Source organism: Hevea brasiliensis, unplaced genomic scaffold, assembly GCF_030052815.1.
Source record: "Hevea brasiliensis isolate MT/VB/25A 57/8 unplaced genomic scaffold, ASM3005281v1 Scaf322, whole genome shotgun sequence".
NCBI lineage: Eukaryota > Viridiplantae > Streptophyta > Magnoliopsida > Malpighiales > Euphorbiaceae > Hevea > Hevea brasiliensis.
The window spans coordinates 1-11884 of record NW_026614832.1 but is presented as its reverse complement, the minus strand read 5'-3'; the positions used below and the strand labels follow the sequence as shown (position 1 = coordinate 11884).

Here is an 11884-nt window from a genome sequence, read left to right as displayed (position 1 = left end):
ATGGGCGCAGTGATTAAGAATTTAGCTTTTGATGAACCCAATCTCGAGTTGGAATGACAAAAGCTCCTATTTTAGTTCCTTGTGGGTGGGTAATACATAAGCCCTGCTATAAATCTCCATTATTTAGTAGGCTTTTGTTGCCCTAGGAAAGAGATACCTCTTTACCCATAAACTTTTCCCACCAAAGAAAAAGTGACAAAAAAAAAGAGGATTTTTTATGTAGCATAAATTTTGAAGTTATAAAATAATTAATAGTGATAAGAATCCTTGGTTCTCTTTCTTTGCTTTAGAATCTTCAGGCCAGATAAAATTATATTTGCTCAGCTCAAAGAAATTAACTCTTTCATATTTGTTCTACAAATGGAGGGATTGATGATGGTTCTGACTATGATATTGGTGGTGCTCCCATCCATCTCCATCTCCCTGCAAGCCTTTCCACAAGGTAAGTTTCGATTTTGAAAAGAAAAAAGTGTCAGGGAAATGCTGATATCTATACAATGAAAATTATTAACTTTCTGTGTAACAGAACGCTATAGTAACTTGAGGATTGACTGTGGAGCATCGAGCCAAAAGCCGACGAGGAATCCTCATGGTCTCAATGTTTCATGGCTCACCGATGAAAATTTTGCATGCACTGGAGAAAACCAACTACTAAGATACAGCCAAAACTTTAGCACAATGAACTCAATACGATATTTCCCTGACGGCCAGAAGAACTGCTACTTCTTACCCTTATATTTATCACCATCGCCATCAAACACCAAGTTTCTTTTTCGAGCAGGGTTTTATTATGGCAACTATGATGGCCTTTCCAAGCCTCCAAGTTTTAATTTGGAGATGGAAGGAAATTTTTGGGCAACAGTGACAACTAATTCTACAAGTAATAATAAGCCTGTTTTCCATGAAATGATTTACATGATCAAGAGAGACGGTGTACAAGCGTGTTTGTTTAATGTCGGCCATGGGATTCCATTCATTTCTTCCCTTGAAGCTACAACAATTGATTCCTACTGGTTGATGGAGAACAAGAGAGCTTTGCTTCTTTATAGCAGGATGAATTATGGTGCAAATCGAGTGAGTTTAACTTAGTTCTCTTCGTGTTTGTTTGGAATTGTTGCATAGAAATATATTATTTTTGATATAGTTTTACATTTATTTTTATAAATTAAAAAAAAAAAAACTTAATTACCATTTGGATAATATTGGTTAACCATGGTGTATGATATAGGCAAATTAGTAACGACTAAGATTGGCTCAATCGAATTTGGAAGTCGAAAGAAATGCCAGAATATCTCAACATTGTCTATGACAGAATCGTTGATGACACAATGATGGACGAAAATTACCCTCCATGGCCTGTTATGCAAACTGCAATACAAGCAAAAATTGTCTTAGACTCCATCTATTTATCTGTCAACTTTTCTACTCAAACAATTGCAGTAGCCCACTTTGTGCTCTATTTCAAGGAGCCAATTAATAGATATCCTGAAAATTCAATTGCCCAGGTTGAGATTTTTATAGACAGCCAAAAGTTGGGTGCCTCTTGTAACGTCCTAAATTTTTAAATAATTATTTTATGTGGAAATTGATTGGTTTGACAGGCCCAGAAGAGGGATTGTGGAGTTATTGTGTTGTGGGCCTGAGGCCTTTTGGATTGAAAAGTGTTAGTTGAGTTATTTTACAGGTTGGGTAGGTCTTAGGTACAGAAAAAATTCTGTCGAATTTTCGGCATAAACTTAGTGTGTCTTAGGTTCTTTGGTTCTTTGTTTTGAGTTAATATTGATAAATTTCTTGAATATGATTGTTCAGATGATCCAAGTCAACATTCTTCATTTTCTTAGCCGCCCCAATGACATTTGGATAATCAGTGAGTAGATATTAATTTTATTTATAATTTCAATATTATTATTATATATTCAAGGCATACTCATGCATTCACTTATATATATATGTAGTTAAATGCTAGGTACGCCTTTGTGTTGCATATTTTATTGATGAAATTGTTGTTGATGCCGCTTTAAGGTAATTTTGAGTTGTGTGCATGTTGGCGTGTGTGTTATGTGAATATGAATATAGGTAGTACGGGTAGTCACGGCTGGAGCTTGACTCGCTTGGACTCGATCCTTATATATGGATAAGTCAGGGTGAGTGTGTCTTTAAGTTGATCTTGTTGACCCCTGTACTTAGATTATTAAGAGAAAGTACAGCTTAAGTTAACATCGCTGGCAGGTATTGGAATTAAGAAAGTTATATAGGGGATTGGCTCCCATATGTAGATATGTTGATGTAAAACATGGGTGTGTGAGTGCTTCAAATTATTTTTTTGTACAAATATTGTTTGAATTGTTTGAAATTATGTGTGTATGTTTCATTTTATACATAGGAATGCATTAGGTTTAGATAGTTATAGAAATTATATTTAAATTAATATCTTACTCTATAAGTCAAACACTCACCCCTTTTCAACTATTTTTTCCATAGGTGATAGGTGGATTTGTTGAAAGTAACATGCCTTCTTTCTAGCAGGTTTACCAAAAAAGCTTTATTGTGTTTTTATTATCCTTGTTTCAAATTTTAGAGCCTCGCATGTACCGGTAGCGTAATATTCTTATTTGGGTTGCTATAACTAAATTTATTGGAATTATAAACTTATTTATGTGGATATGCTTGGATGTATGAGATGAGCATTTCTTTGGATGAGGAAGCAGAGCTCCCATTTGGTTATTTATTTGCTTTGAGAATTATGATGGTGAGTTGAGTTCTCTATATTATTGTTTTATTGATTTAAAGGTCGGACGAGTTAAAGCTCCCTATTGGGTAGTCCAATTTATGGCCAAAATTTGACTGTTTGTTTTATTCAAAGTGGACTACATTTATGAGCTTTATGTTTGGGCTAGAAATAATTAGGCTTACTATGGGCTTCGAAAGCCTTATGTTGACCCAAGTCCTAGTGCGGTCCATTTCGAGTGGTCGTGAAACCTCTGATGTTCCACCTGTAACACTCTCACCGTAGGTAGTCTGTACATTCTACTGTTACAGCGACTAATGTTTGTTCGGACAGTCAGAATGTCTAAAACTACACTTAAACTATAGTGAAGAGACCTAAATTAATGAAATAAATGTAAAGAAAAATTTAATAAATATAGGACCCAATTTTAAGGTTTATTTAGGTAAAAATGACATTAAAGATGTTAAAGAAAAGTTAGAGAAAATAAAATAAAATTTAGAGAATTTATTAATTGATACAAAAATAATAAAAATAACCCGATATGCATCCTGAAGGGCATTTTGGTCATTTCACCCCCCATAGGTAAATTTTGACTTAAATGTCAAATTAAAAATTGAGAGAATAAAATAATTAACATAAATTAAAAATTTATGAAATGAATTGGAAAATGAGAAAAGAAAAGAAAAGAAAAGAAAAGAAAAAAAAAAGGCTTATGAAATTTAAAAAAAAATTTAAGTACACATAAATGTATATATATATATAAATACCCACAAGAGACAAAACCCCACCAATCATCTTCTTCTTCCTCTTCTCTCTCTCTCCTTGCCGTCTCCCTTGGTCTCTCCCTCCCCACCATTGTTATCAAGCTTAAAGCTTGATTTCCTCTTCATTTACCCATCAAAACCCATAGCTCTCTTCACAAATAATTCTCCCCACTCCATAAGGAAGCTTTAGATACCCATTTGAAGAAGAGAAATTGAAGTTTGCAAGTTGAGTCACAAGGTAAGTGCAAAAATACCACTCTCTCTCTTCTTTAAATCTTCTAAGAATGATGAGATGAGTGAGTATTCCATTAAAATGAAAATAAATAAAAAGAAATTGAAGAACCCTAATTTTGACAGCCATGAATCTTGTGAGGTTTGCTGTTTTTAAATGATGAAAAATGGTTCCATAAAGATGTTTGAATAGTTGATATGATAAGAAGTGTAAAAGAGTTGAGTTTGTGCAAAGTGGGTGATTGGAATTAGGGTTTATGTATATGATGTGGGGACTTTATGTAAATGCTTGAAATTGACTTGGTTGAGTTGAGATTGTTGCTTATACAAGTGCTATGCATGCCAATTGAAGTAAGGAAGATGGAGGAAATTGAAATTGGGAGTGCTTATTTTCTGCAGGTTTTGGGACTCAATGAGTCTAGCATGAGTTTTGAACCATAACTGACAATATGTGACTCCAATTGGTATGAAGCCAATTGGAGGTGAAACTAAACCCAAAATAGCCCATTTTTCATGAAGAAACCATGCTTAAATTATGTCCAAAACTTGACCTAAATACTGCCTAAATCTAGATTACCCTGCACTAAACCCAGAAAATGACCAAATGAACAGTACATGTTCATTTGGTCATAACTCCCTCTACACTGGTCCAAATGACCTGAATTTGATACCATTGGAAAGCTTAGATATAGGGCTACAATTTTCATGAAGACCACTAAACTCAGAAATGCCAAAAACCAAACCAAATTGTTGGTCCAATTTGGGTCACAAAACTGCCCCGAATTAGGTTACCCAGAAACTGCTAGACCTAACCTCACCCGACCAGTTTTGGCAAAATAATCATAACTTGGTCTACAAGAACTCAAATGTAATGAAACTAGTGACAAAATGTCCACAAGATACAGACCTACAAAATTGTTGTTTTGACCAAAACCCAAAAAATAAGAGAACTAGGTCAAACAGTTAGAATAAGTCACTGCATCAAAACCTGCAATCTGACCAAACTTCACTTGACCCCAGAACAATCTTTTAGTCATAAATCCCACTAGAAAAATTCAATTGAGATGAGCCATACCTTTCCAAAAACCTAAGAAATAGGGCTACAACTTTGTTTCAGGAACTATCCTCAAATTATGAATTTAAGAATCTCAAAAAGTGACATGCATTCGCTATCCTGAACTAAGCCCCTGTTGGCACAGGGTACATGAACCCAGGTCATCACAAAAGTTGAAAAATTGTGATACAAATTTCTCAATGATCATAAGAAATAGGGCAACAATTTTTATGAAGATCACCATGCCTAAAAGTGACTGCAACCTGTTCCATTAATTAGGTAAAATTTAAGTCCAAAAGTTGCCTAGTTAAGGAACCAGAATCTAGGAATGAGTCAGTTATGGTTATCCGACCATAACTTGAGTTCTAAAAATCAAATTGATATGATTCAAAAGGGAAAATAAAGATAAGACATAGAGGAACAACTTCCATGAAGGAAGTGTGGCCAAACAGTGGCTACAAACTGATCATATGGATAGGTAAAAGTAAGACACAAAAACTGAAACCAAAGAAAGGTCCATGAGATAAATTATCTTATGGTAGGAATTTAACCCTAACAAGCCATTAAACACTAAACCACATGAAAGGGTATGTGGGACCTATTTTCCCACTATAAAGTGATATGTACATTTCAAAAAAATAAGTAATAATGTGTAATTGCTCAACGTGATATGTAAAGTCAAACAAGTGAAACTGAACCTAAAGAAAGGTTATTGAATTAAATTGTTTTTAGTAAGAACTTATCCCTAATAAGTCTCTACATGCTAAATTACATGAAATAGGTATGTGGGACCTACTTTCCCACTACAAGGTGACATGAAATTAGTTGATACATAAAATGTAAATTTACCTAAATGGTTTGCTAAACACATAAGTCATAGGAAAATACACTTGGAAACTATGTTTCCATCATATATGAAATAACAATACTATAAATATGTATAGTACATGACATAAAATAATGAGAGTGATAAATACATAAGTTATACGAATAAGTGCTTGGGACCTATGTTCCTATTATAATAACATGGAAATGATATAAAGCATAGGTAGTACATGAAGTAAAATAAAAACATGTTATGAACCCTTAATAGTACATAGCATGAAATAACAAAACTATAAGTGCTTAATAGTACTAATTTGCTCAAAGTATGCCTAGGCTTATATGTATATAGTTGGATCGATTGGTATACCAATTAGAGACCATAGATAGCAGTACTGCTTACAGAGCAAATCATGAACTGATAATAAATGTCTGATATGATTGTTCTACAAGCTATATGCCTACCCATTGGCCATTGTGTCTAACCTTATTTCTGGCTTTACAAGCTTGACAGCAGGCCTCATGCCTGACAGCTAGCCTCGTGCCTGACAGATGTATACAAAGTAAACATATGGCTGTCTAACCTGTATACTCCCGTGTATCCAGCATTATAGTTTGTTATAGGTTACTTGAGCACAAATATACAGATATGACATGAAATACACCAATATGACATAAAATACACTGATACGATTCCAAAGACTCTGATATGAGTTCAAGGAGACTGAAAATGAAATATATGCATAGATAAGATCCTGATAAATATATTGATTCCAAAGTATTATAAAATATGCCATTGACCTAGAATTATGGAATTAAACATATTATCGTCATTTTAAATTATTTAGTTATTCTGCTTTAAGATTATGCACCACTAAGCAAATTGCTTAGCGCATTGGATTTTCCATCGCGTAGGTACTGGAGATCAGCAGCTACCACAGTAGTATTTTGACCGCAGTTGACCAGATCTGCATACAGTCCAGAGTCACCTCACCAGTCTTTTGTATTTTGGTAGGGCCCATGTATAGACTAGTATTTTGGTTCATTGTGTATAATCATGATGTAATTACTAGTTTGTGATGTAAATAAAAATTGTAATTACATATTTTGGATTGTAAATAAAGTTATGAATTTCTGCATATGAATTTCTAGATGAATGAATGAACTTGAAATTGTATGTGCAAAAATGACATGATATGACATGTAGAGATATGAAATTATTGTTAACAGGTAACTAGTGGAACCAGCCAGACGCCAATTAAACAGAGGAGGCTCTGCCCGGGTATCTACAGAAATAAATTGTTATAAAAAAAAAATTTCACATATGAAATACTTGTTTTTAAATGATATTAAAAATTTATAATGACTATGATAAGATAAGATAGGGTGCTCCGACACCGAATGTGGCACTCCTCGCTCGGCTACACTGTAGACGGGTGAGGGGCTTCACACTGCCCTATTATTGAACAGTAATTACTGGTATGTTCAATGCGGTGTCATTATATCCTGTTCAGGTTAATGGTTCAGCTAATGTAACAATTTCACGTCCAAAGAATTCTACATTGGCACCTCTCCTTAATGCCATGGAAGTGTTTTCTGTAGTTAATATGCCCTATGTGTTCAAGGTCGGATACTTGCCAAAACTCTTTGTGGTATCATGTTTGGTTTTCCTACATTTGTTATCCATTATTGTTTCTGCTATTGAACTGTTATAAAGTCTTGTAAGTGCAAAATATAGATATGGATTCAGTGAATAAGTTTATATAATTTTGTATGCTTCAATAAATGATGATTCTGGCCTGGTTTTTGGAGTTCAACTATAAGACTTGCCAATTAATACTTATCAACATTGACACATGCCAATTGGAAATTAGAGTAAAATACTTACTAGTGTCAGATTTAAAGGTGGCAAATTTACCCATCATGTCTTGTCCTAAACTTGACCAAAAAAAAAAAAATCCTGTTCTTGCAAAGATGTAGTAGGGGGGCCATATACAATTTTTATATTCCATCCTGTGCACCACCTTGCCTACATTTTTATATAATTTTAACTAACATATTGTTTGAACACTAATGGACTTTTGTTTTTGACGAACTTATCAAAAAGTTATGTTATTTTTTCATCTTAAAATATGTTAATAAGAGATGGCAAATTATTGCAAAGGTGAGTATAGCCCAATAATAGTTGCATATATGTTGAACCTAAGAGAGTTTTGACTTCCCTCTCCCCTTTATATGTAATGAAAAAAAAAAAAGATGGAAAATTATTATTTTTTTAATCTTAGTTGATCTATGACCTGCTTAATAAAACTAGCAACAAATCTACTCTATGATGATGATCAAAATCTATTTTAAGATATATTTGATGGAGATGTTTTTATTCATTCATTGAAGAAGGTATATTATCAAACCGCGTATAATTTTACTTTTCTGAGACAGACCTTCTTAACATTCTTTATTATATTAGTATGGAATGCGACAAACTTTTTATCAAAAACACTATTCCTCAAATTTTTAACACAATAAAAAATTTGAATATCCAGAAATAGGAAAGTATTGAAGAATATTTACAAGCTTAAATTTTTAGGATAAGCAATTTCTTGACCTCCTTTTTCTCAGATTAAATCCTTTTGCTACTGACAACTGATGACTATCTTTAAACTCAATTGCTTCTGTATATACCTGATGAATTACTTAAACTCTACAGCACTCAACATTTGTTTAGAGAAGTTTAAAAAAAAAAAAATTATTAACAAGACTTGTAATTTCCCAACAGCTACCTTCTTATGAAAAAAATGAAAAGAAGTCTTTCAAATGAATCATACCAATTATACACTTGATTCAGATATAAGGACTTGTTGTAAACTAGGGAAGCTGCAGCCCTGAAAGAAACATCCCAGAGACTTCAAAAAGAGAAGTAAATATTCAAGAGTTCAATAAATATTGAAAATCCATCTCCCCACAGTTATATTTATGTAAACTGTCATTAAAGAAAGGGAATTTATCAAATTTAAGCCGCAACTGAGTTACAATTCCCTAGAAATAAAGAGAATTTACTAGGTCATCTTGGCCTTATTTATAGAACTAATTAAAATTCAGGGTATTTTACAAAATGTCCCTTAAGTTAGAGAAAATTTATGAGTTCATCCCTACTGTTTGAAAATCGAATAATTTAGTACTTAATGATTAAATCCATTATTGTTAAAACTAATGGATTTCGCTAAAGGTGAAGTTAAAAAAAAAAAAAAAAAGATTTTTAAGCAGCATAAAAATTTGAAGTCATAAAAAATTATGGAAATTTTCCAAAATGGGAATAATAATTAATAGTCATAAGCATGTCCTTTGAACTCTTTCTTGGCTTTAGCATCTTTATGGCCGGCAGGAATGGCGAAAGAAAAGTTAAAAAAAAAGATTTTTAGGTAGAATAAAAATTTGATGTCATAAACAACTATGGAAAATGTTCAAAATGGGAATAATTAATATTTGTAAACATATCCTTTGAACTCTTTCTTGGCTTTAGCAGGCAGGACTCAATTATATAAGACAGCAAGTATTTGGATAGATATCTCTCAGCTCAAGTAATTAACTCTTTAATTTATTGTCCTACAAATGGAGGAATTGATGATGGTTCTGAATATGATATTGGTGGTGCTCCTGTCCATCTCCCTGCAGGCCTTTTCACAAGGTAAGTTTCGATTCTGAAAAAAAAATCATGTCAGGGAAATGCTGATATCTATACAATGAAATTGATTAACTTTCTGTATAACAGAACGCTATAGTGACTTGAGGATTGACTGTGGAGCATCCAACCAAACACCGACGAGGAATCCTGATGGTCCCATTTCATGGCTCACCGATGAAAAATTTGTGTACACCGGAGAAAACCAACTACTCAGATACAGCCAAAATTTTAGCACAATGAACTCTCTGCGATATTTCCCTGACGGCCAGAAGAACTGCTACTTCTTACCCTTGTATTTACGGCAGTCGCCATCGCCATCGCCATTGGACACCAAGTTTCTGTTTCGAGCAGGGTTTTATTATGGCAACTATGATGGCCTTTCCAAGCCTCCAAGTTTCAATTTGGAGATAGATGGAAATTTTTGGGCAACAGTGACAGCTAATTCTACGAGTAATAATGAGCCTGTTTACCATGAAATGATTTACATGATCAAGAGAGATAGTGCACAAGTGTGTTTGGACAATATTGGCGATGGGATTCCATTCATTTCTTCCCTTGAAGCTACAGCAATTGATATGAGGAATACCTACAGGTTGATGGAGAACAAGACAGCTTTGCTTCTTCATAGCAGGACCAATTACGGTGCAAACAATACTATTGAGTGAGTTTAATTTAGTTCTATTCTTGTCTGTTTGACATTGTTGCAGAGATAAATATTATCCTTGATAGTATAAAGTTTTACATTTACTTTTATAAAATTTCCCCAAAAAAAGAAACTTTCTTACCATTTGGATAATATCGGTTAACCATGGTGTGTGATATAGGCAACTAAGTCACGACCTAGATCGGTTCAATCGAATTTGGAAGTCGAAAGAAATGACCGAATATCTCAACATCGCCTCTGACAGAATTGTTGATGACACAATGATTGGTGAAAATTACCCCCCATGGCCTGTTATGGAAACTGCAATACAAGCAAAAAATGTCTCAGACTCCATCTATTTATCTGTCAACTTTTCTACTCAAACAACTGCAGTGGCCTACTTTGTGCTCTATTTCAGCGACCCAATTAACAGATCTCCTGAAAATTCAATTGCCCAAGTTGAGATTTTTATAGATAGCAAAACATTGGTTGCCACTGATGTTCCACCCTATTATACTAGTGATAGGTTCCATGTGGTGTCATTATATCCGGTTCAAGTTAATGGTTCAGCTAATGTAACAATATCGCCGGCAGAGAATTCTACGTTACCACCACTTCTTAATGCCATGGAGGTGTTTTCTGTAGTTAATATGCCGCATGCTTCAAAGGCAAGTTACTTGCCAAACCTTTCTCATGTGGTATCATTTTTTATTTTCCTTCATTTGTTGGTCATTATTGTTTTCTACTATTGAACAGTACTGAAGTCTTGTAAGTGCAAAATATAGATATGTATTCGGTGAATAGGTTTAAATATATGAATGTCGCTTGTGTATGCTTCAATAAATCATAGATTCTAGCCTGGTTTTAATTTGGAGTTCAACTATACGACTTGCCAATTAATACTTATGAAACGTAACCTCCACACCCTTACATTGGTGTAAATAACAATATTAATAAGATAATAAGTATTGAAATTTGGAGGAAGGACTATACTATTGTAGTTAATCAAAGAGGGGAAATATTTAAATAAGAATTATTTAGAAAATAATAATAATAATAATAATAATAATAATAATAATAATAATAATAATAATAATTTAAGAAAGATCTAGATAGTCTCAAAAAGTGCTAAAAAAGGACAGGAAGAGAAAAACGGGAGGGTGGGGGCGAAGGGAAACAGGGGAGGAGAGAGCCGTTCAAAAATTCCGCCCATCTGGCCAAAATCCCTGCCTTTCTTTCTCGGAAAAACTTTTCCCTCGCCCTCCTTTCTCTTTAACCCAGCTGTGTTGTTGAATTTCCCATTTAGAATACAAGAATTGGAGCAAGAAATGAAGGACCCTGCTGGGTGCTGTCCCCCCCTATCCATGGCATCTTCAGCATCAATTTGACACTCCAAATCTCTTCCCTGCCCATTCTAGCCATCATTTAATCATTTCCTAACTTCCATTTCAGCTGTGAATTAAAGGCGAAGAAAAAAGATTTGGGGAAAAACTTGAAGGTTCCAAATTCATAGAGCTTCATGAAATTCAACATGTGGAGGCTGCTACTGGAGCCTTTGTTGTTAAGGGTTCAATGAAGAAGGATATCTGGCCTGATGCAGTGACGGAGCCACGTTATGACAAAGAGAGGCATTGGGCTCTCCTAAAATTTTGAAAAATCCAAATTGTTATTGTCTATTGGCTTTGTATTTTTTACTAATTTTATTTAATCATTTTTCTCATTTAACAAATCTACAGCTGCCAATTTTTATTCTTTAAAATTTAAATTATTAGACAATATCATTAAAAAAAATTATAACATAATTCTTTCATTATTTTTTCATCAATTTAAAACATTAGTAGTTTTCTTCTTGTAATCTCATTATTATTTAATTTTTTTTTTTTGCTAAAATGTTTTCGTACTCAAGTTAAAAAAAAAAATTTTTTTTCATAATATTAAAAGTTAAATCATATTATTTATT

The 11884-nt window shown here is 33.6% G+C and overlaps 2 protein-coding genes across 2 annotated transcripts; both read left to right on the top strand.

Moving 5' to 3' along the window:
* The first annotated feature begins 360 nt into the window (after nt 1–360).
* Nucleotides 361–1643, top strand: LOC131177085 (probable LRR receptor-like serine/threonine-protein kinase At1g51860). Its single transcript, XM_058142076.1, has 4 exons — nt 361–442; nt 527–1074; nt 1272–1505; nt 1602–1643. Exons 1-4 carry the CDS (start codon nt 361–363, stop codon nt 1641–1643), a joined length of 906 nt encoding a protein of 301 aa, XP_057998059.1.
* A 7565-nt stretch (nt 1644–9208) lies between these two features.
* Nucleotides 9209–9946, top strand: LOC131177084 (receptor-like protein kinase At3g21340). The gene is made up of 2 exons (XM_058142075.1): nt 9209–9284; nt 9369–9946. Exons 1-2 carry the CDS (start codon nt 9209–9211, stop codon nt 9944–9946), a joined length of 654 nt encoding a protein of 217 aa, XP_057998058.1.
* Nucleotides 9947–11884: the final 1938 nt, after the last annotated feature.

Excerpts from the sequence above, each read along its gene's own strand:
- LOC131177085 (XM_058142076.1), top strand. The coding sequence starts at position 361 with ATGGAGGGATTGATGATGGTTCTGACTATGATATTGGTGGTGCTCCCA. Across the intron at positions 443-526 it reads CCTGCAAGCCTTTCCACAAG|AACGCTATAGTAACTTGAGG; the intron begins GTAAGTTTCGAT and ends TCTGTGTAACAG. Across the intron at positions 1,075-1,271 it reads TGAATTATGGTGCAAATCGA|TCGAAAGAAATGCCAGAATA; the intron begins GTGAGTTTAACT and ends CGAATTTGGAAG.
- LOC131177084 (XM_058142075.1), top strand. The coding sequence starts at position 9,209 with ATGGAGGAATTGATGATGGTTCTGAATATGATATTGGTGGTGCTCCTG. Across the intron at positions 9,285-9,368 it reads CCTGCAGGCCTTTTCACAAG|AACGCTATAGTGACTTGAGG; the intron begins GTAAGTTTCGAT and ends TCTGTATAACAG.